This window comes from Dicentrarchus labrax, unplaced genomic scaffold (assembly GCF_905237075.1).
Source record: "Dicentrarchus labrax unplaced genomic scaffold, dlabrax2021, whole genome shotgun sequence".
NCBI lineage: Eukaryota > Metazoa > Chordata > Actinopteri > Moronidae > Dicentrarchus > Dicentrarchus labrax.
In genome coordinates this window covers 15,540,243-15,565,100 of record NW_026136702.1, presented here as the reverse complement: position 1 = coordinate 15,565,100, position 24,858 = coordinate 15,540,243, and the positions used below count along the sequence as shown (strand labels likewise).

General features: G+C 40.6%; 1 protein-coding gene across 1 annotated transcript; it reads left to right on the top strand.

The window, feature by feature from the left end:
- Positions 1 to 1,536: 1,536 nt before the first annotated feature.
- On the top strand, positions 1,537 to 19,213 carry wapla (WAPL cohesin release factor a). The gene is made up of 20 exons (XM_051419798.1): positions 1,537 to 1,845; positions 2,525 to 2,941; positions 3,140 to 3,839; positions 5,084 to 5,391; positions 5,480 to 5,610; positions 6,597 to 6,692; positions 7,300 to 7,458; positions 8,129 to 8,265; positions 9,232 to 9,343; positions 10,063 to 10,293; positions 11,114 to 11,225; positions 11,400 to 11,497; positions 11,782 to 11,858; positions 12,391 to 12,566; positions 13,494 to 13,609; positions 13,783 to 14,019; positions 14,801 to 15,017; positions 15,975 to 16,063; positions 16,166 to 16,261; positions 17,194 to 19,213. Exons 2-20 carry the CDS (start codon positions 2,551 to 2,553, stop codon positions 17,257 to 17,259), a joined length of 3,549 nt encoding a protein of 1,182 aa, XP_051275758.1. The 5' UTR covers positions 1,537 to 1,845; positions 2,525 to 2,550; the 3' UTR covers positions 17,260 to 19,213.
- Positions 19,214 to 24,858: the final 5,645 nt, after the last annotated feature.

Sequence of the window (24,858 nt, the reverse complement as noted above, 5' to 3'; positions counted from 1 at the left end):
GCCAGAAATGTGTATTTGATGATAAAAATTGAGTGACTAACTAACCTTTTGGTCATTTGGTTAATTGTAATCTAAGAAAGGACTCCTCATCTGAAAAACTAAGAAAGATGTTAATCGATTTACCACTTTACTGTTGATACCATGGCATTACAGTGTGAGTCACAGTGAGATGGAGAAAAAAAAATGTTTTAAAAAAAACTTTTCATGCTTCCCATGGGAACTGGTATCCCTCTGAGACCAGCCATCTCCACTGCGGTTACCCCATGCCCCATCTTCACAAGGACTTCCATACTTTAAAGGAGAAGTTGTGTCTGTGTCTGTCCAGGATGAGTAATGGTAATTTCAGTGTTGATACAGTTGGGACCACTTTGCCCTGCAGGGTGTTTATGACTCACTATTCATTCATGACACCATCTGTGCCCGGACCAGTGCCAGGTGATCTTTCTCTGTCCAGCATGCTGCAGGTGTTTGGAAATTCATTCCAGTGAGCACACAACAATAAAACGTGGTTGTATAGAATTACATTACTATTGGTTGTATAACATATACTTGGTTATATTTTATTGTTAAGCTATATTAAAGGTCCAGTGTATAACATTTGTGCATCTATTGGCAGAAATTGAATTTTACATGCATAACTATGTTTTCATTAATGTATAATCACCTGAAAATAAGAATCGTTGTAAGGTTTTCATTACTTTTGAATGAGCCTGTTATATCTGCAGTTGCCACGGGTTGTCTTCTACTGAGTCTGCCATGTTGCTACAGTAGCTCAGAACGGACAAACAAAATACTTGATAGGTCCGTTTGCATTTTCACACCATTTGCAGCCACTGCAGTCTCTCCCTCACGCTTTGAAGGGGAGGGTGAAGTGAGGGAGTTGCAATCTGCAACTACATCTCAGTATATGCCGATAAATTTTACATACTGGTCCTTTAAAGAAGTACACTTTGTATTTGTGTTTTATATGTTCTATTGTGTTTTAACAAGTCGTGTTTATCCCACAACAATAAAAGCATTACATTAAAATTCAACAGAAACTTGCATTTCCATTAAAACTGCCCTCGCTACTGGGCACTGTTTACAGCCCTTTTTAATTTGAGTAATTTAAGTGATCTGACCCTTTAAACACTGATATTTAATATTAAGAAATACAACAAATACATATATTTAAATACCTTATTTTTAAAGCCGTGTATTTTAGTGAAATAACATTTCAAAGAATTTTAAACTAAAGTTTAAGTGTAAAGCATAACGGTTACGTCAACCGGAAGCTGCTTAATTTAGGTGTTTTGTTGATTTAACTTTAAACAGAGCGAGTGTGCGATGAACGCCAGAAGCAGCTCGACTCCATCAGCACTGTTTCTCTCTGGCACGTCTTTCAGTCTAAATCAACTAACGTGATCCTCCAGCGCCCCCTATCGTCTGTTATGGTTTCACTTTTAAACCAATCAGAGTCACGTTTGCTGACTGAGCGTCATCGCACAGGAAAACCTCCCCGCCGCTGATTGGCCAGCTCCCTTCTTGCAGCGCACTACATGGGGGTCTTGCCAGGGAACGAGGAGGGAGGGGATATTTTAATGGCCGTCAGTAGCTCTACAGAATGCAAAAACTCCGGATTATCCACTATTTTTAGACTATAAGAGCTACGGGTGCGTGTTTGTTGCTTTTCTTCGGTGACGACTCTTGCTCTGGGGGCATATTCGGGTTGGAGAAGTGTTGTTTCTGCTGCGCTTCACGGACTTTACCCGCTTGATTTGTGCGCGAGTGGGAGCTGGGAGCTAAGGCCTAGCCGGCTGGCTAAAAAACACAACCGGACGTTTGGCTAGTTGCTGGAGTTGAAAGGTAACAGTGGTGTGATGCTAATCTTTTGTACTCACGATGCTATTTAAATCTGAATCGTTGCATTCAAATGTACACGTTAAAGTACTTTAATTATATTCAAAACACAAAACGCCCCACGTTTGATGCAGTCAGGTGTGAAATGTAAACAGGGGACTGACGTTAGCACAGGTTAGCAGCGGGTAAGCTAACGGCTAATTGCTAACTTTATAGTAACTTTACAAGCAGGAGCAGGCCTAGCTGGGGTTAACAGTCGTAGAGGGCTAAGTGAACTGTCCTGTCAGCACTACGTTAGGTACTAGTTACAATTAAGTTCAAGTTTGACTAAAGTTCGCCCAGATCGCTCTCGCTTCATATCGTGTTGCTCACATACGACCGATAATGTTATTTGAGAGATTTGTTGCTTGAGCTGGCGAGCTAGCCATGCTAAGTTGGTGTGCTAACAACCCATAGTTGACACAGACTTATGAGCTAACACCGAGTTAATTAATCCAACCTTGCCAGTGTGATCGTTGGGAAACATAGGTCATCTCTTTCGCATGTTCTAGAAACGTGGTGCAATACTGCGGTATTTTTATTTTCATTTTCTTTTTACATTAGCGGAGCTGTGCGTTTGCTGCTGTTTGTACAATTTACTTGACTGCTGTGTTAAATGTTCAGTGTTTCCTGCCTCTATTCACAGGGAATATGTAAGATAAAGCAGCCGACATGACATCCAGATTCGGTAAAACATACAACCGCAAGGGAGGGGAGGCTAATTCTAAATTTGAAGAGGTCTTCTCCAATAAGAAGCCCACACTAACAACCAAATGGGGGGAAACCACCTACAAGGCTCAGTTGGGAACCAAAAGGCCCCTTTTAAAGCCAGAAGTTTCTGAGCTTCCCAAGAGGCCCCGGCTTGAGGACAGCGACAGTGAAGAAGACCCATTTGGGTTTGACAGTGATGATGAGTCCTGCAAGACTGTATCCTCTGACAGCGTGTCCCAGTCGAAAGTCACTGATGGGAATGTGAAGAAGGCGACCGCAGTGCAGGGCGGTGGGACAGCCAATGTTGTGACTTCTGCACAGGGCTCTGCAACCTCAACAGCCACATTCACAAGTAAGTAATAGATACATGCACTAGACTAACATATATCCCTGGTTGTCTTTTGGCCCAACAATGAATTTACTGTCTGTAGCCAACCCTCGTTGAATTATTTATCTGTACCTGTGCATTTAATTGATAGTTTCTGAAAGCCATTTTGTTTTAATGTCAGTTTTTTATGTGACCACCTGTAATTTTCTTCTCCATTCATAGGCAAGCTACCACCTGAAGTGAAGGTTGTGAAGAATAATCAGCCCCGGTTCAAAAGTACATCAGATGGCAACCAAAAACCTGCATTCATGACCTCTTTGTCAAACACAATCCCTTCTGATGATCACAAACTCTCATTGTCCCAGAGGTCCATTTCCTCCTCTCTTAATGTAGACACCTTCCTTAAACTGTCCACTGATGTACCAGGTGGTAGCAGAGACTTCCAAACCTCTTCCTCGTATGATGGACTGCCATCAGACGAGATGCAAAGTGTTGAGCTGGAGCCTCCACCAGAACCAGTGGACAACCTCCCCCCTTCCCCATTTACTCTAAGGGCCTCAAATTGCAAGAAATACCAGCGCCCTGGCAAGTCTAACAAAATGTCCCCCGAACCTGCTGAAAATAGCAACAAGCTCACAGAAACAGTGAGTGCCCAAGTTAAACCCAACAGTGTCCTTTCTGCTAGTGCAAGTGGTACTGCTGCCAATGCTAAAACAGCAGCTAAGCCTGCAGGCAGGGGTGGTGGGAGGGTACGGGACTACACAGTTCTGCACCCTTCATGTCTGTCAGTGTGCAACGTCACCATCCAGGACTCAATAGAGCGGAGCATTGACGAACTGGTCACCCCAGCTGCTCCTGCCGACCTTGGAGAAGCTGGCCAGATGAAGAAGAAGACAGACGCCCCCCCACCCAAATCTAACAGGTAAGTCTCTATGGTTTCTATGTGTCTGAACAGCCTGCATTGTGGAGAACATTCCTCAAAAGTTGTCTTCTAAATCCTTATATTAGGAAGGTAGTTATTCTCTTACCCCCTTAACCAAATTTATATTACTGATATTTATAAGCTTTCATTACTTTTGTGTCATGCGTGAAGTATTCGATTTTTAGTACCGCCAGCCAGCCATCACTTTTATATTATTCTTCATCGTGAACTTAATATCCGTAAACCAGTTAATAACTTCACTGGATTCACCATTACGTCCGAATCCTATGAAATATGATTTGTGTGACGCTGAGCAAAATGTGCACTGTAGTATAGGTAGGCCTTAATATAGATGTCTGAAGGAAAAATAGCTTTTATTCATTAAGCTTATGTTATGAGGTGTGGCATTTTTATACAGTCGATGCAATTACAAAATGGAAGTGGGAAGAAGTGTGATTAAAGTAGTATAATCAATTGCATTGTTGCAAGGCTTTTATTCTAAAGGCATGTACTGTACTGGGAGGTGTTCCTTGCTGCCAAAGTATAGCACAAAGGCATACTGTATAGATCTAGATGGGTATGTGCGTATCAATGTCATGGCATATAGTGTAGGGTTGGTGATATGTTTAAAATTACTGTCAGCATAAAGACTGGAGATTGCAGATATATTGGCACATTTGTATATAACGGCAGTCCCATACATACGCCACCCCTAATAGATTCAGATGGGAGATGAGCTGCAAGTTCACTACGACCATGTGAAAATATTCTGGCTCTACAGCTGGTTGAAAATGACAATGAAATGATCAAAATAAAATGACAAAAATTGTCCCCAAAAAACCAACCAGTGATGGAATCAGCCAATCGCTGATATATTTGTCACATTACCCATCCTGACTGAATTGACTTGTGTGATAGTAAGTAGAAGAGAATTGTTTTCCATTTCACTCTCTAGCTCAGCTCGTTGGAGACACTACCATTAGTGCATGTAGTATTTGTGGTCCATTATAGGTCTATTATGTATCATGCTTTAGTGGTTTCTAAACAGTAGCGTTGTGTTGTCTGAAGTGTTCTGTTCATTGATGTGCACAAAAGTGTGAACACCTACTTCTCAGTCTTGTTTTCTTTTATTTGTTTAGCTTCAGTGGTTGCTTTTTGTTTTGCTTGCAGTTTACCCTGCATTCCCACAGTCTCGGTAAAAAACAACAACTATACAAACAAATCCTCTCTCTGTGTCTTCCCAGGTTCAGACCCACCCAGACAAAGACAAAGAAGACCAAGGCTGAGACCAAGCTTGAGTTTTTTGGCTTTGAGGACAAAGAGGACCAGGAGGGTGAGGTAAGCCCTGAAGGTGGAATGGCAGGCAAGAGTAGTTACAAGATCAAGTACTTTGGTTTCGACGACCTGAGTGAGAGTGACAGTGACGAGGAGAGCTCTCAGGTCAAAGAGAAGAAGGCCAAGAAGGCAGCTGCGGCCTTAGCTGCCCTGAGCTCCAGTTTGGACAGCCCTCATACCAGTGACTCTCAGGACAGCCAGGCCAGCAGCAATACAGGTGAGCTGATCCTTAACTTATAGAGACATGGTCATCTATACCATATCAGTCCAGTCCATTCACATGTTGGTTCTGGTTTCTCCAACAGATGCTTTTGACTTCTCTGATGACTCCAGTCCCAGTGGCGCTGAGGGGCAGAAAGGACGCTCAGGGAAACCGGGTGACAAATCCAAGGAGATTGGGAGTGGCTTTAAAAAGATATTCAGTGGACCCAAAAAGGTAACTAAGCATGTTAGAAATAATCTTTGTGTTTCTTTGCCTGCTATTGCTCAGAAGTAATTTTGTCATCTGATCAGCCTTCATGACCTTCCTCCCGACCAGGATTGATCTTGGGTCTGATAATGCTTTGCTTTTGACAGCCATTTCTTTTAATGTTATTGATGTTAAAATGACATTTACATAACAGAATACCTTGACCTTGACTAAAAATAGACTGAGATAATGAGAAAGAGGAGAGCATCAGAGGAAAATTACGAATGAAAGAAAACTGATATTTATTTAGTTGTCATATAATGTAATGTGATTCTATGGTACAGCAGTAATGTGTGTTCAGTAGGCTGCACTGTACGTGGTCTTCTATTATGAAGGGGGTTTGAATATTGCCTCTTGGTCAGGCCCATATATATCTGAATAACTCCACTTTGATTTGTGGTATTTTGTGCCGTGCCCACATCTGCACTGCTTTTCCAGATCATGTTTCGCAGTAGCTTTGGGTTATTTGTGGTCTGTCCTCTTAATTCTGTGTGTTTGTTGTTCCTACATCATCGACACAACTCTGTACATGGTTGTTTCCACATATAATCGAGTCGCACAGTGTGTCATTTTCAGTTTCCCCATTTGCGCTGCTTGGGGACTGTTGTGCTCCACACTGAGGCTGCTGTTGTCTCAGTCTATCATCATGATTGCAGTATGCAATATTTATTTGTTCAGCTCTGCTAATTCACAACAGTAATTTAAATTTTGTGCTAAAATTGTTTATGGAGATTAAGATGGAAGTGTATCTATACAGTCTGTGTTCAGCCAAAGCTCCATACTGATTTAAGCTTTGGCTGCCTGGATATTTTTACTGTGATCAAAGTTACCCATCATTGAATTAATGAATATACATAATATATTTATTTTTTTACATGGAAATAAATGTCATATCAGGTGTTATGCTGTGTCTAAGCCAACTAACCAATTCTTAAATTCTTACTGGGTTCCAGTCACCTGCCAAGGCTGTGTACAACGCTCGCCACTGGAACCAACCCGAGCCTGAAGAGATTCCCGTGCCTCCACTTTCTCGAGCTCAAACTGCTCCGGTAAGATATTGCTTTCTTAGTGGTTATTGGTATTGTGTTTGGCTTTGTTTTTTAGCGCAATAAAGGTGAATATAACCAACTGTCAGTGTGTAAAAAGGGTGAATTTGTGACGTTTTAAAGTTGTCATTTGAATTGTATTCATTAATTTGGCGCTCAAAGTAGGCCAATAACATTATGCTAATAACTAGTGCCATGTTTTTTTTTTATACAGAATTCCCCATTCCCCACTGTCCACAATCCAGGATATTGTTTATTGGTCTCTTAGTAGTCAACAGTTTCACTCTAATTGCTCTAATTGGTCTCTTTCTGTGCAAATGTAGTTATTTTCTCAGACAAGTGAACCTGGGTTTACTTACATATTCTATGTTAAATTCCCCTGATGGAAATAAATGTTTGTTCAGAGACAAGCTAATCAGAGTCTGGCAACTGGGATTTTGAAGTTGTTTTTTAACTTTGCACTACCTCATCTGACATCTGTTAACAACGCTTATTAAATACTTGTATGCTTAACAGACTATTCAGCTGTGGTAAATCTTGTGGACATGTCATTAAACAGATTTTGCTACTTTGGTATGAGCCCCATTTCTTCGCCTCTTTTCTTCCTCAGGCAATTTTATCGAGCAGCAAGGACAGCAACTCCCATAAAGATGATGGCTTGTTCAAAGCCCCTCCACCACCGCCCAAGGTCATTAAGTCTGAGACCATCCCCACACGACTCAACCAGGATATTGTCACAGCGCTCAAATGCAGGAAGGAGCACAAGGAGGTGAGTCCGGAGCATACTGAGATGCTTTTAGGCTGCTGGGGAACAGGCGAGGGAGGAGGCACTGTCTTTTTCAACTAAATGTTTATTTATCATTTATTTTGTTTTTACTATATTTGTTTGCATGCTGATATGAAATAAGCTTTTTTATTGTTAACCAACCAAGCCACTTTTTCCCATTTGATGGAGGCTATGCAGTAAAGGCAGTATTTTGCTGCATGTCAAGCTCACTATTGTTTATTTGAACCCCAGCGTGGGTTGAATGAGAACAGTTGCTGTTAATTTAAACTCCCTACAGCTTGTGTCATTTACAGATGGGCCTTTTGGCCACATATCCCCTGAGATAAAATTGCTTTGGCTAAGCTGTCACTACACTCTGGTGTTATCTTAAACCCAGGTCCTTCCTCCTGTGTCATGCTGAGTGCACACACAGCATGACTGTTGATGCTGGTAAACATACAGCATCAACTGCTGATCAGGTCCTAACTCCACATGCTGGGCTTTTATTGATGAGGGGTATTATCGCAGTCAGCTATTGCTGCTAATGAAACCAATATAGAGGAATTTAACAATGAGAGCAATTCTCTCAATGTGTTTGTGTGAGCTGATTGTTTCTCTGGACAGACGCACTGCTTCCCAATTAGCTGTAATTAACCCCATTCCCCTTCACCAGCTGTACACGGTGGTGCAGCATGTGAAGCACTTCAATGACGTGGTGGAGTTCGGAGAGAATCAAGAGTTCACAGATGATTTTGAGTACCTGGAGACAGGCCTGAAGAGCAGTCAGCCACTCAACACAAGATGCCTTAGGTAAGTGGAATAAAATACTTAGTGCGGCCTTTTTTGTGACGTTCTACAGCGGAGCACTTAGAGGCTCCAAGTCTGCTCTGACAGCAATATATACACCATTTTTTTGTTTTCTAGTTGCATGTTGTTGGTACTGTTTTGTATGATTGCCTCATTATATTAAATGAATGAAAGCACTTGTCACCCAACATTTGTTTGTGTAATCTAGTATTAGCCTATTTATCAAGCAATTAGACGAGCAGCTGCATTAGTTGAACAAAGTTATGCAACAATCCCTAATTTAATAAAACACAACAATAATTATTATTCTTACAGAGAGCAGCAGGAGGTAATGATACAAAGTGAATATATTTAAAGAGACCCCTGAGAACACATCAGGGTTTTGTATTTTTTAACACGTAGTATACTAACACTGACAGTTTTCATATATATAGAGAGACATATAGAGTCCACCAGCTTCTGGCATTCTTGTGGTTTTCATTTGATTTGAAATAATTGTTTTTAAAAAATTTAAATTAAGACAAAAATAACTAGCCGTATAGAGACTGCATGTATACCCATATTGTCCCCCTCTGCTCTCTGTCCTTTTCTGTTTATGCGTCTCACTTCCATTTCCACCGTCGGTTGAGGTAATATGCCGAGATAAAGCTTGTTTTTCTGTAGTCTGATAAAGCATACAGCCATTCTGTTGTGAAAATGGGACCCACTAAAGAGAGGCAACCTTAACTTAAGAAAAAAGCTGCAGGGAATCTGGCCTCCTTTTTTTAGGATGTTTTTCAGTCTTCACACATGCACAAGAGGGTGAGAAGACAGAGTAGAAATACACCTCAGAACATGTTGAAGATGAAAATCACAAATGGTGATACTGATTTCTGTCTCATTCATCTTAGTTTTTAGCACAAGAATGATGAAAATTTGACCCAAAATTTCTGTAATCGTTCCTTTCTCTTCCCTTTTTAACTGCTCCAGTATAATTAGCCTGGCCACACGGTGTGCCATGCCCAGTTTCAGGATGCACCTGCGGGCCAGAGGGAAAGTGGCGCAGGTCTTCAAAATGCTCAGTGATGCTCCACAACACCCGGTCAGTAAAACTTTTTCCCTGAAAAACCTAGGGACAACTGGTAATATGTGCTATGGGAGCGTGTTTATCTTCTGAATCTATCTTGCTTTTTTTAATGTGGTGTTGTCAAATATTTTTACAAAAAATGTAAGTCATTGTTTCAAATATGTTATACACTTTAAAGTTATTGTTGACATTATATGCCATGGCCTGATGTTGTTTGAATACCTGCATTTTAGACTGCACTTGTTACTTAATTGGCTGTATTTTGTTACTAACCTTAAGTAGCTAGCAATGGCAGGGTGACATGTATGCTACAGAGCAGCATTATAGAAAATGGAATACTACATTTAATCTGAAGAGGGTAATGTTTTATCTTGATCAACACCTCCAATATTAGCTAATGTAGAGGATGTTTAGTTCCACATGCCTGCAGTTATTTAAGTCATCATTTCTTTTAATTATTGCATTTAAGTCAATGCCTTGATGTTTTAAGTACATTTTCATTCATCCTTGAAGAGGAACCTTTTCTTAGTGTGCAATATTTCTAGTGAGTCTTCTGTTAGCTACTCTCCAGTCCAAGTCTCCTAACTTAGAAAATGCTGCAGTCATAGTGGACAGGTATTCACATTTTTCACACTGATCCAGTGTGTTCAAACTGTAGTTCACCTGGTCACACTTCTGTATGCTCAACGTCAACTATACCTCTTTATAAAAGCTTCTCTCTATCATTCTATCAGAACCTTGCTCTGTGCACGGCCGCCCTGATGTACATTCTGAGTCGGGATCGTCTTAACATGGATTTGGACAGGGCGTGCCTGGAGCTTATGATCAAGTTGCTGGAGCTGGACCAGGACTACTCCGCCCACCAGGATCAGCTCACCGCAAAGGAGGTGGAAAAGGTCAAGGAGAAAATCAGGAAGCTGTGTGAGACTGTGCACAACAAGCACCTTGACTTGGAGAACATCACGGTGGGTTGTACTTAAGCTAAACATCATAAATACTTTGGTAGCTTCATTGGAAATGCTTTTCGTAAAAGCCTAATTTGTCAAATTGAGCATAAAATGTCAGTCTAATCTGGTTTCATTGGTCCATGCTCTCTTTTGCTCTTCCTGTGTTCCTAAGTTGTGTTAAAGAATTTATTAAGTACCTGCTTGTGGAAGATATGTGCTATCTTTAAAGAATGGATGCATGTAGATTGGGCTGGGCGAAATGGCCTGAAAGTAAAATCTTATATTTTTTTTTTTTACACCACATCCATTTTACGATTTTATTAAAACAAAGTTCATGTTTTACAGAAACACTGTATCTTTAGTAATATAAAACACCACTGTGTAATGTCTGATCACTTGGGTCCCATCCTCTCATATGGGATACTGTGGGGAAAATGATTCTAGTCATTTTGTATAGATGAGCTACTTGGGTAGATTGTGGTTTGTTTTACAGAGTCCTTAGCAGCAACAATTGTATTTTTAACATTGATTTTATGATGAAACCTTTTGTGTTTTTTTGTTTTTTTATGTTGTAGAAGTGATGGCAGTATTCACATTTGGTGTCATCTTCCTCATGCGATAGTAGATTATTAGCCTATTTTAGACTAATACTATATTAGACAGTAATTATGAAATGGTGAACTTTTCATTTAGACAACAAGCACAATAATATCAAATAATTTTGTCCTCATTGCACTGTGGGTACAAAGGGTATCATGCCAAATAAAGAAGTGTTACTTCATTTGGAAAGATCCTGTAAGAATATTGCAGATTTTACATATTATTTTTTCTGTTGTAGACTGGCCACCTCGCCATGGAGACACTGCTCTCTCTAACCTCCAAGAGAGCTGGGGATTGGTTTAAAGAAGAACTGCGGTTACTGGGAGGTTTGGACCATATTGTTGACAAAGGTAGGTGTGTGTGAGAAGCATAGTACATATGGTACTAGGTGGGTGGTTTGCAAGTCTATATTTGTGTATATGTGCAAAGATCTGCTTTCAACGGTCAGTTGTTGCAGCTACTGACTTCCATGCAGCTTTCAGGATGTGTAATAGTCATGTTCCTTGTGTGTTGTGTTTCCACAGTTAAAGAGTGTGTGCACAACCTGAGCCAAGAGGACGACAAGGAAAACCTCGTAGCATCTTTATGGGGGGCTGAGAGGTGTCTGAGAGTGCTTGAAAGCGTAAGTATAGCTCTGTCAGGTTGGGTTCCAGTTATACAAGAGTGACACTCAAAGACGAGTGGTTTGGTAATGAGAACTGTGAATTGGGTGTTAACTTTTATTGTTACCTGATGAAAGGCTTTGTTTAAAACACTAAATGTCTGTTATTAACTATGTCCCCTAAAATGCATTTGATCAAAAGTCTGAAGTCTCTCCCCTCATTTTCTTTTTCTTGGTGACTTTTGAGCCTTTCAATGTACTTTCCCCTGTATTGATTGTATATCTCTTTCATCTTCTGCCAACAGGTGACAGTGCAGAACCCAGAAAACCAGGGTTACTTGATTGCCTACAAAGACTCACAACTCATTGTCTCTTCTGCCAGGTGAGCACCAGATACAGCTTGGAGCTATTATTGACTGGACACAACAGTTTTAACAACAGTTCATTCAGTTTACCGTTATACTTTTTTGTAACACTATTGTACCCAGTAGTGTTACAAAACTAGGACGAGTGTCCTCAGGGTTATTATGGGTATTTTACTTACATGTCTGTTTATTAATCTTCACCTTACTTAAGCTAGCAAAATAATAATTAGAAAGGCATAGACCTTAATGTAATAGACTATAACAGAAGTAGCTCCTGGATTACCATAATTATCAGCATCGTAGCCAGTAAAGATTCGGATGCTCTGCTGTTGTCAGACAATGTTGATCTGGTTAAGCTTGGATTTATACTTCTGTATTGGTGGGCACAGCGTATCTGTGTGTTTAAATCTCCTGCTCCTACTCTCTGTTTATGTTAATCTCTTCCTCCTTCACCGTTGTGTTCGTTTTCCTACAAATGTCCCTCATTTCTGCCTCTTGACTTTTCTCTAAACTTTCTCTCATCAGTATGTTTTACTTTACTTCCATCAGGGCTTTGCGGTACTGTGAGGATATGATCCAGCGGTACAGCAGGGCGTTAAACAACAGCTCTGTGTCCTTGTCGGGTGCAGCGCTGCCCCACTGCAGCTTCAGTAACGTGGGCAAGGCGGTGGAGGACTGCATGAGGGCTGTCATAGGGGTGCTGCTCAACCTTACCCATGACAATGGTATTCTCATTTACAACTCATATTTTTTGCACTTGTTTTTGTTTTGTGTGTGTTGTTTTCATGTGGCCTTTCTGGATGTTGTGTATTGCATTGAGAATTAATATGGCTTATTGTTGTCTAATGTAATATTTTAAAGCAATGAACTGTGCTCACTGCTGTGCATTAGTTTAGAGTATTTTATATGTGATATTGCATACATTTGCAATATTGTGATCAGGGATGGGGACTGTAAATGTTTTTACTGATATTGATACTGACTGATATTTGAGACTACTTAACGATCACGCTTTCAATACCATTATCAATACTTCTCTATTCATTTGGTGGTAATATAAGAATAATGACTTGTAGCTGCTAGCGAACTAGCTTTTCAAAGTGAAGTGCTAACATTGTGTTATTGTGGTAGGATAGTTCGTTTTTTCAACAGACACTGAACGGAGTTTTCATTTTGTTTCTGCTTAAAATTATCCCAAACTTTCTGTCATCTCTCCTCTTTGCCACTCACTTCTTTCCAAAGTGCGTTGTGCAACAGTGCTAATCATCCGTGCCAAACACAATGTGCTATATATAGTTATATGGATTAAACAAAGTCTTAAATTTGCATAGGAATAGTTTCTGCCCTACTCAAGATGTTTATAGGACCCACTAGTCTTGATGGCAGTATCGATAAGTTAGACCTTATTAATTTAGGATTTTGAGGAATTTGGAGCTGGGCCGTTTTATAGAACCGGGTCTCGACCCCCAACCCTAATTGCGATGTAGAGTATCAGTATTGGAACATATTCGCATTAATGTGGTCATTTATATTAAGATTAGTTGGTGTGTATCTATAAATGTCTCCATGAAATGTAATATTAAGGTGCTCAGCAGGGACTTGCGTTGACTAGTATGCACATAGGAAAATAATGATGTTATTTTTGTCTGCAGAGTGGGGAAGCACTAAGACAGGTGAGCAGGAGCAGCTAATAGTAACTGCTCTGAATTGCATCCTTCGAGTTCCACACTACATCCCCCAGGAGCAGCGCTTTGACGTGCGAGTACTGGTAAGGTGCTCCTGAACAAAACAAAACAACACCAGATAGTTGTTAAAAGCATATTCTACCAAGCTGTGTTTGCTTTGTCGCCTGTGCGCATATGTACATGTGTATCTCATTTGTGTATTCTGTTGTGTGTGTGTGTGTGTGTGTGTGTTTGTGTTTGTGTATGTATATACCAGGGTCTGGGTCTGCTAATTAACCTTGTGGAGTACAGCTCTAGAAACCGCCACTGTCTGGTGGACATGGAGTACTTTCTTGACAACACCTGTCTGGAAGACAGCCTGATGCAGCCTGCTGACCCAACACAATCTGACACAGCTGCAACGTCAGCGTCGGCACCACCAAGCACAACTGAGACTCTGGGAGACGGGGCTGACAAGCCCAAGTCCTCTGGTGCTTTGGCTGCCCTGGTGAAGGTAGGAATTATGCCAGAACTCATTAATAAATATTTCAGCTGTCATTGTGGTTTTTTTGTCCTGGCTACAGGGAAGTTTTACATGATTTCTTTTGAAGTAAGGATGTGAGCAGAAACTGTTAATGATGAGCCGTCATGAGGAAAAAAAATCAGTGTTATTGCTCTTTAAGGAACACTTTGTGTTCTATGAACAGGTGAATCAGTGTTTCACCTGTTTTCTCAGGGAGATTGTTGAAGCTTCATCTGGTACATTAATGAATATGGATGATGCTATATTGCTGTATCATCATTTCAAATTCTTGCTTTGTGCTACATATCCTGCCACACAACTATAAGCTGTACCCTTCAGTGCATTTTAAGTAAATGATGTGCAGGTGTAAAATTGCATACATTTGACAGCTTGAACACTGAGTAATAAGCAGGTGTAAATCGATGCACACTCATCTGTGGAGTTGAATTATGAGATAGAAATATCAATGTATTAATGTTGCAATGTTTTTTTTTAATGATATTACTTTTAACCAAACTCCTTTCCCAACAGACTCATTAGCACATAAGTTTTCTGAAAGCCTGAAAGGAATCTTTGATAATACATTTGTGATTCTTTTTAAATTACATTTTACCTTTTAAGACTTAAAGAGTTTTATGGCTTAAAGGGTTGCTTTCTGACCTTGCCTTGAAGAATTACCTTGGTTATCATGCTTAACATTCCTTAATTCCCTTTGAATTATTAAGAATCTGCTGTTTGTGTTGGTTGTTCACAACTGTTAATTTAATCCTAGTTCTTCCTGGAGAGGGAGCGCGCTGCCATCCTGGCTGAGGCCAAGACTGACGACCTCATCAGCGAGGCGCCCAAGCCAGCCCTAGACCAAAGCGGAGAGTGGCAGGAGACATCGGGAGAGATCCAGTGGGTGGCAGCCGAAACCAACGACAGCCAAACAGAGACGAAAGAGAGTGAGAAGAAAGAGGAGGAGGATGAGGAGTTGGACCTAAATAAAGGTAGATGTTTGTGTGTGTTTGAATAAAATCATAATCAATATAAATGTGGTTAATGTATAGTGAAGTGGTGATTACTGCTTGGCAACAACTTTTTTTTTGTGCCTTTTTTTGCTTCTCAACTAATCAAAGTTGGAGGAAGAAAAAGTTGTATGCAACAGGGTCAGGCTAAAAGTGCAGTATGCCTCCGGATCCTTTAAACACAGTATATAACCAGTAGAGTTGAAGCAATTCATCGACTAGCAGCAACTTTTTTGATAATCGATTTCTCAGGCCAAATTACCTAGTTCCAGTTACTCAGCTGACATTTTCACCATTTTCTGATTATTTTATAGACCAAACAATGAATCGAGAAAGTAATCGGCAGATTATTCTATATTGAAAATTTGTGGTAGTTGCAGCCCTAATATACCCATGATTCCTCTAGTGTTTGACAGAATACTGCAGCTGTTTAGTATTTTGCAGGCAATTGTGTACCACTCCCTTACAACCACTGATTGTGCACCAAATTTCTAAAAACAGCTATTTTTGGTGATTTAAATCAGCTGTAAACGTAAACAGATTCAGTAAGTTATTTTTTTGTTTCAGTGATAAAATGATGAATTCACAGTAAAGTGGCTCATGCACTGTATAGCTATCTTATTCAGATGGTTGAATTGCAAACCTCTGTTTCTTTTATGTTCCTTTTTAAATTTTGCCTCCAATAAGCACACTAACAATTAGGACTTATTGACACTATTGGCAACTTTCAGTGAATGTTTTAGCCATGTTGCAGCCTTGTAGGGTAACTTGTCAGTGAATTACAGTTACAGAGTCCTTCTCACGGGGATGTTTCCAGCCTAAATTTTTATTTATTCAGCAGTTTCTAGCATAAGAGTTTAAACCCCTCTCCCCCAAAAGAGGTGGTGTGTGTATCTGTAATTGTGAATTTTTATTCTTTCTCCCTCGTGTTTGCTGTAGCTCTGCAGCATGCAGGCAAGCATATGGAAGACAGCATTGTTGCCTCCTACACCGCTCTGCTGCTGGGTTGCCTCTGCCAGGGCAGCCAGGTGAGAATATCAGACCCACACATACACAGTATGATTGGAGATCCTTTTTTCCACTCACAGATATTCATGTTGTTGCTCACCCACATTTCTGTCCTCTCTCAGGTAAATGTGACTACTGTGAGAGAAAATCTGCCTAAAGGGGATTTCTCCATTATGACAGAAATGCTGAAGAAGTTCTTGAGTTTCATGAACCTCACGGTGAGTATGATTTCCCAGGCTGGCCTTCTGTTGTTGCATGATGCTGTAACCATTATGATAAAAGAAATGAGACACGCATTACAAATAAACTGATACTGAAGTGACAGATTGGTTTTGGTCCTAAAATATAAGTCATAATTTTCCATGTGACCGAATACTGAAAATTTCTTGTTAGCACCTAAACATGTTTATTTGCTCCAGGCAAATTGTATTGAAGTTACAAAAAGACTTTTAATTGGACCCATTGAGCAAAAGCCCACTTTTGTGCAGTGTTGGCCTGGATCAAATAAACCTTTTTGCAGTTCAGTGATTTTGTATAACAGCAGATTTGCCCTTAGTTTGAAATATAGTTTCTGTTTTTGCACTCTTTCTGCACCTTCATCCTGCTCCTTTCTGAGAAAATACTAGAATTTGGATGATAATGGAAGCTTTTATTATTGCTCCCTTCATTAATGCAGAGATTGAGGAATGCATAATGTCTGAAAGGGCTCTAAACGTCATTATATGCGAAGACTCTCTCATTGTCACTCATTGAAAACATCTCTCAATAAGCCAGTCTAATATCGCTTGCACAGCCTGTAGTGTCACTTGCGATCAATAAATTGTTATCAATTAAATATGATTCTTGTGTATCCAAGCAGCATAATTCGCGTAGTGATATGCATGGTAATTTAAAAATAATTCAAGCATTAATATTAAACTGAACAGTTAGTCGCAGATGTGCATTTTGCAGCAGCTTTGAATGTGACTCATCCTGTCAGAACTGAAGACTGGAACCATCTGTTTCATAAATATCCTTTTCAAGTGAACAGAAGCTCAAACATCCTCGAGAATCATCACTGTCTTTGCCTAACAAGACCTCCCAAGTACAGCTGTACATGTTACTGCCCTCACACTCTCTTTTTTTTGTCTTATTCTATCTCCACTCACAGTGTGCAATGGGCACCACAGGACAAAAGTCCATCTCGCGGGTCATCGACTACCTGGAGAACCTTTAGCAGACAGCTAGGCAGCGAACTCACACTCTGCACATTAAAGGGAACCCAGGCTGTTCGGGTGCCCCCTAGCCGACAGGAGCCACAAGGGGTTATTGGAGACTCAGCAGCATTCCCTTGACTTCACCAGATCACCCAATGCTGTGACCAGTCTGGATTTTCACCGATAGAGGCGTACGCTGATGTGCGTGTAAACACACAAATATTAAAGTTTCACTCCCTTTCAGGAGCACAGCATGAACCAAAGCCCCAGCTAGCTGACGGACACGCAGTTCCTTCAGTTCCACTGAACGGCAAATTCCAAGTCCGAGATCCATCCTCAGGTAACTGGGATTCAGGCAGAAGCTAGGCTAAGTTTAAAAAAACTCTGCGGAATGTCACATGAAGATGGACGCAGAGTAGATCTTTTTATGAAACGTCCCCAAAGGTTGGACAGTAACGGTCCACTGAGGTGGAGTCTCCTTGTCTGCTGTCGATTCTCGGTTGCTTAGCTGGAGTGTGAACCACCGAATCAAATTTTATGGGTCATTATATTTTAATCTCCACTCTCCACATCAAAGCCAAGGGTGAAATCATTGATTAGCATGAAAGAAACAATCATTTTCATGGATGTTAGAATGATGTCTATGTGTAAACTTGTGTGGAATGATAATTGAATGCATACATCCATTTACTTACATGTTTGCTGTTGGCTTGAATGTTTAAGGGAAAGAGTATTTTTAAGCTTTGATTTTATTGTTCTCATTGTGCCCGTTAAGTTGGTAAACTGCGAGTTAGCAAGTTGCATAGGTGTTCCTCTCATATGTCTTTAGATTTTTCTTTTTTTTCCTTCGAGGGCATTTTTTTCCTTTTAAACCCATATTATGAATTACTTTTTAAAAAATCAGGACTGCGTGACATGCCGACGTTGATAGCATGTCCTTTATTTGACCGATAATGGCACTTGGAAATTATATATAATGAATTTTGGATTTCCTTCTTACCCATTATCAATTCGTTCATATTTTAGTTTTAGGTTATTTAAATTCCAATTAATTCAACAGTATGAAATCACAGTATGCATTTAACAGGTATAACAGGTGTGATGAATTACTCAAAAGAATCGATGGTTGTGCTTCCTTTTTGAATTTGTAATGAAGTTTAATTTTTTTTAAATGTATTTAATTTAATGCTTTCTCCTCCTTTGCAACGTCTTTACCTAGCAAGATGCCATTTGTGTCTAAAGTTTCACATCATGTCTCATTACACTATATTCCATGTGATACAGCTCAGTGGCTGGACATAATACATGTACGTATGTGACAGATTCTGATTCTCGGCTTAAACTCGTGCAAAATTTCCTCAAAACTCGCTGCGTTAAAATAGGAAAAGTCATTTTTATGCTCCTGTTAACCAACGTGGGTAATGTCCTGATGGCGTCATGTCTCTGTGTATGTCCAGCCACATGTAGTTTATTTTTTATTTTTTACTCCCGTTGTATCATGATGTTATTGCATTGGACATCATGCATTAAGCTCCCATTTATTTATTCTTTTGTGGTGTTTTACCTGTAATGATGCACATGAACCTCCGCCTCCGCCTTGTACTGCTCACATGTACGATCACTGATTTGAATGACAGCCATAACTGTATAAGCAGATTAGTTTTATCTGGTTTGTAGGGCTGCAGTGAACATGACTGCAACTGTGTTTACTGTTAATTACTTTGCAAAATTCTGGTCTGAATGGAATTTTAGAATGTAAATACTCCTGTACATAGCCGTTAATGGACATTTAAAATGCTTAGACTACTTTTTTCCCTGAAGCTGATATTTTTATTTTATACAATATTTCTGAGTTGTCATTTGGAAAACAAAAATCGAGGAGGAAAACAATTGTTTGTACCCGTTTCAAGGACATTGTCTTTGGTTACATGTAAATAGTTGTATCTCAAAAAGAAAAAAAAGTTGCTACTTTCAGTACACTCCCTATGTGTTTTCTTCCTTGAATTGATTGAACAACATTAATTCTTTCTTTCATTTCCAGACTTGTAAGTTGAACTTTTTCATGCATTCAGAGCTGCGGGAGGTAAACACTTTACCAAACACAAGTGATGTTTAGTTTCTTTTTGCTATTTGTGTGTGTGTGTGTGTGTGTAGCAGCCCCTGAATGCCTAACTCTGTATTCTAGCTAGTCTCTGTGCCTGTAAGAGACGTCTCTCTCCCTGACAAACTGGCTGGGATGGAGTGAGAGTCCAAAGCGTCGTCGGTATACTTAACAGCACTCAGTGGTGACAGTTTGTGGACACGGCCCCTCAGCTTGACTGACTGCTGCATAATGGAAACAAAAGATTCTTGTTGCAGTTGCTAGCCGGGAGTCAAACTTACAAATAGCTTGGGGAGCCTGGGGAATGTAGTGAAATACTATCTGGCAACACGTATTCCATGCAGGGAACAGCTGTGTCAACCGTGATACAACAAGCGGGGGACAAATGTGGGCTTTTAAATCTGAAAGACGGGGTAACAAGTTGAGTAAACAGTGCACAGATAACATGTAATTATGTCTTTATGTCTCATCGCACAGCATGCAAATATGTGATTACACGGTGGCAGTAGCAGATTTAAATTCCAAAGAGCAGGGATCTTGCATATAGACGACGGGCACCTCTGCGTTTCATCTGCCTCTATACATTATACATGACATTTCTTTAGTTGTAGGAAGTCAAAGGCAGAGAGAGTGTTCTCCCTCTGAGAGTAAACAGGAGGAGGAGAAACGCAGCGGTTCCTATATGTTAACAAGATTGATAGGATGTCCTCCGCAGAGGGAGGGGGGGGAGAAAGAGAGAGAAAAGGATGCAGAGCACAGGGGATTAATGTTTCCCACCCGTCAATCAAAAGCCTCAGCTGCGCAGCCTAAGGGGGGAGAACAGCCACTGAATTTTTCAGCTTCCCCAGCATTCATCCTTTCATTTCCCTCTGTCTCTGTCCACGTTTCCTTCGCTCGACTCATTTCAGCCTTGTGGCAGTGCTTCTTTAAATTTTTTCCCATGGTGTTATTTACATGCGTTCTACTCTAGCAAAAATGTTCTGTTTAACTCCATACGCCTCCATTTGGTGTTCCATCTCCTGCTTTGAGTTGGTGTGAATGGAATGACTGAATGAGAGGCAGGTCTACAGGTGTAAATATTGCCTTGGCTTTCATCTTCCTGCTGTTTCCTCTGAAGGCAGAATGATGCAAGGCCTGAATGCCACTAGGTGGTGTGAGTACTCAGCCTCTGACCGCAGTGCCTGAACAGCTGAAAGTTGAGTGCACACACCCACACATGTGTTTTGTGTGCTAGTACACACAAACATGTACACATACACAAGTATCTTCTCATCAGTGGTGTTGCCTACTGATTTCCCCTCGAGCTGTAAGAACTCTGCTGTCTTTGGAGAGATAAACGTCCTCTTCTCGCTGACGCAGTCACACGCACACTCGTGCACGCCCCAGAGAGTCATGGAGCGTTTATGAAGAGACTCAGTAGTTACTTTGCTGACCATCAACACCCTTTTCAATAAATTCCAATCAAGCTGTTGCACGACACAGGGATTTTACTGCCTGTGTACCAAGATGGGAGACACAGACGTGATCATGCAGAACCATTCATCTCTTACATCTGCGGAGCTCTGAGTGCTTTTGATGACAGTTATGCGGGTGAAGATTTAAAAAAAAAAAAAAAAAGCCCTCCAATTTGGCCTTTTGCTTTTAGAGAAGTTTTATTCATATCACAGCATTTCTAATGTGTTTAACAGATGTAATTCTTCAAGGATACACACCCACTCTTCCTATTTAATAGAAGATCAACTGAAGCATTTAGGCGTAGAGAAAAGCAGTCCTGGTTCTGTTCCTCAAGTAGCAAATACCATACAATAATATTGTAAAAATACTTTCAGAATTTTACTACAGAAAAGTTTACAGAAGTATTGTCAGAAAAATTTAAATATATGTTAAGGTTGAGATATTTCACAATGTGAACAAATCCCAAAAAAAAAAAAAAGACTATAGGTTAAAAATGTAAGTATAAAACATACTCATGCACACTGTCTTCTTACACTGTATCTTTCTGGATTGTTATTAATAATGCATTAACATGTAAGTAGTATTTTAATATCGTAGCTGTTTAGGATGGAGCTAATTAAGCAAACTGTTCTGTTTGAGCATTTATGTATTTTTATTTATACATTATTTTCTTTATAATGGCTGTCAAAGGAATACTATACTCCCAAATAACAAAGGAGTATATTTGCCTCTGAAATGTAGTGAAGTATAAGTATAAAGTAGAATAGGATATACTTGTACTCGAGTACAAGTAGCTCTGATCTGTACTTAACATCAGTTGTTGAGTAATTGTACTTCCCACCACTGCTGTTAAAGCCAAGATCAACTCTTTTCCCTCCAACTCCTGCTCTTCAATTTGGACGTCAAGACAGATTAAGTCAGAGGGTAAACAGTGAAGCTGAACTGAGCACATTATCTCGAAACTGCAGGAGAACCTAGTACCAACTGTGAGCATCACACTGTCAACTGAATGAGGAACTTTGCTCTTGACCACACTGCAGAGAAAGAGCCGGCACTCACAGATTAGTGTACAAGCCTGGGATTGTTTAGCTTTTTATTACAAAGGATTTATCCAAACAGTTTGTCCACCAAGTGATGCCCTATTCTGCTGCCACAGCACACTGTGCTCTGGAGCCTAAATGGATGCTTTCACATGTGTCTTGTTTACACATGCACACATTTGCAGATACATGCACAATCAGCCAGGCATATGAAAAAACACACACAGGCCTGCAAACAGCTTGCAGTAAAAGCAATGAAAAAAAGGCTCAACAGTAGGTAGGTACATGTGCACCTCGTCAAATGTGTAAACACACTCCCTCAAATACATTCACATCCTGACAAAACAAAGCCAGAACACAACCCTCTTTGCTTACACACGTGCAGGTAGCTCCTCTTCTTTAATCTCACCCCTTAAATCATTGAGTGGCAGGGCAGAAAGACTCACCAGCCCATCTGTATTCCTGAGTGTGCGTGACCTGCACTCTAACGGATGGGCTTTGTCCATGGGCAAGCCAGATGAGGAGCAGAGCAGAGTGGTAGTATTACTACACCACACTGCTCCTGCCTTTTGCTATTCTCCACCTCTAGGCACCGTCAGCCTTCTTGCTATCTGTGGCGCCAGGGTGGAGGCTGATGAGTGTAGTGTGCGGTCGGCAGGGTTGCTGTTTGCATGTGTGTGTGCATATGTCTGTCCATCTGTGTGTATCCATTACGGCTAGAAGCAGTGTGTGTGTGTGTGTATATTAAGGGGGCCAGAGGTTGATCATTTGAGATGGACATCAGTGCAAGCTCCTTCAGTTGATCCTGAGTGGGAGGTCTTGAGAAGGAGGTCTTGAGTGGGAGGTATTGAGTGAACTGCACAGAGACTGTTTAATTTCAATGCACAGCACGTCACATGTGATTCTGCAAAACACTACATACATTCACAAGGAAATTCCCACAGCACACCCAAGCACCTCTTCAGAATACACATTCACAAATCAGCAGCCAGATATTAACTATCTGCTTTTCTTCAGTGTTTTGAATTTCTTTTCTTTTTTGTGGGTTGTGAGGTGGGTTGCTGTGAAAGGAGGCTAAGTGTGTGGGTTGGGTTGTAAGAACGGTCTGAGGAGCACAGGGACGCTTGCTCATTCACAGCATCTGTGCAAGTGCTTTGGTCCTGAGATCATAAGATCAAGGGAGAGACAAACAGAAGGAATATGATATCTATTTAGGAGAAGATTTCTCCCGCTGTGTGTACCGTAACTGTTCCGTACAGCCATGCATGCAGAACGTGTGCACGCTGTTTGGAAAAACGCTGTATTTTGTTTCGCTTTTTTGGCATTTTGCCTTTATTTGTAAGGTGATCTTGGAGACTGTGAAACATAGCGAGAGAAAGAGGCTGATGACATGCAACGCTGAGCCCTGGCTGCTCCGATTTGATTTGAGTGAATGTTATCTTAGATATCATTATCTCAGAAGTTGATCCTCAGCACTCCATGCTGCCTGCCTGCACTAATAATTTATCCTACCATGTTTAATTGAAACACATTTATTTTCACAATGGATAGTAGATAATAGCGTACAGCGCAGTTACAGGTTTTCTTCAGTGGAAGTCCACTGTGGCTATCGGTTTTTAAACAGGCACTGCAGTGATATAGCAGTGCACTTCTATTAAACTGAGGGACTCATAGGAGACATGAGTGATAAAAATCAATGCAGTAGAGGCAATATATCCTGACCTTTAGTTCCTAAGTATCAAACTCCAAAAACACTAGATACTACACTTACCATAATTCAATCTAAAAAGTGCAAGCGGAGTGCAATCCCCAATTTTTCTCTTTCCCCGTCTGGCCACCCATATGAAAAACTTCCAGGGCTGCCACCAGTGTACTAAGCAGTCCATAAATGCCAGTGAAAAGTATCCCCTGGCATTTTTGTACACGGACACCTGCAGACACCACGACCATGTAGTAGTTCTGTTCATGCTATTTTCTGGAGGCTGCTTGGAGGACATGTTCCCCCCAGTGTAGTGGCAGATCTTTTGACTAAACTTTGTAAATTCACTATTTTACTACATTCCTTTTTTAACAACTGTCTGCAAACAGTTCCTCATTTGAGGTTTTTCCCTCCGAGAAACTAGATACTGCAATTTGCTGGATGACATCTTCACTTCACATCTTCACAGTTACTGTTATGAGTGTCAAGATGTGAGGTCAGTCAGAGGGCTAACCACAGGATAAAAATGTGTTAAGTGCAGTTTCCACAAAGATGCTTAGATGCTGTGAAGTCTGTTAAACAGGGTTAACTGAGTTTATTTTGGCATTAATATGTCCCACAGTAGCCTGTGAACTGTTAAGTAATGAAGTGACTCACAGCAAAAACCAAGTCGATCACCCCCTTACTGAGGGATGTTATATCTGAACCAGTAAAATTAAAATCAAACTCACAATTAATGGAGAAAAGCTGTTTGCAGTAGCCACGCTTCACAGCATTACTTTTTTCCCCCTCTTCCTTTACCTATTTTTCAGCACTATTTCTTCCCTTCCAGTCTCTTTCCCTCTCTGTCTGACTGACCGTCTCTCCACCACTTTCCCAGTCATGTTCTTTCCTCTCTCTTACACACACACACACACACACGTACGTATATATATATATATATATATATATCACTTGGCCTGGCTGGTTTTGTTGCTAGAGATCTAAGTGATTAACTGCCAGCGTGAAGCATTTGAGGCCATGCCAGCCCAACTAGCAGAGACCCCTGTGGCTTCAGAAAAGCAAACCAAAACATCAGCAGCACAAGCCTCTAAACGGGGTTTGAAGACCTCCTTTTTTCCCGATCTAATGGTCCCTGTGATACTTCCCTGGAGGCTGGCGTTCAGCTAGGCAAAACTTTCAATGCAGCACTGAGAGATGACAAGGCGAAAAGGCCTTTTGATACTGAAGCTGCATTTGATGGCAATGTTTGGGTTCTATTATACATTAGCAGTGGCAATATCTCCCAGATGTCATTACCCTTACACCCAGATTTTTCACAAAC

Excerpts from the sequence above, each read along its gene's own strand:
- wapla (XM_051419798.1), top strand. The coding sequence starts at position 2,551 with ATGACATCCAGATTCGGTAAAACATACAACCGCAAGGGAGGGGAGGCT. Across the intron at positions 2,942-3,139 it reads CTCAACAGCCACATTCACAA|GCAAGCTACCACCTGAAGTG; the intron begins GTAAGTAATAGA and ends CTCCATTCATAG. Across the intron at positions 11,498-11,781 it reads GTCTGAGAGTGCTTGAAAGC|GTGACAGTGCAGAACCCAGA; the intron begins GTAAGTATAGCT and ends TTCTGCCAACAG.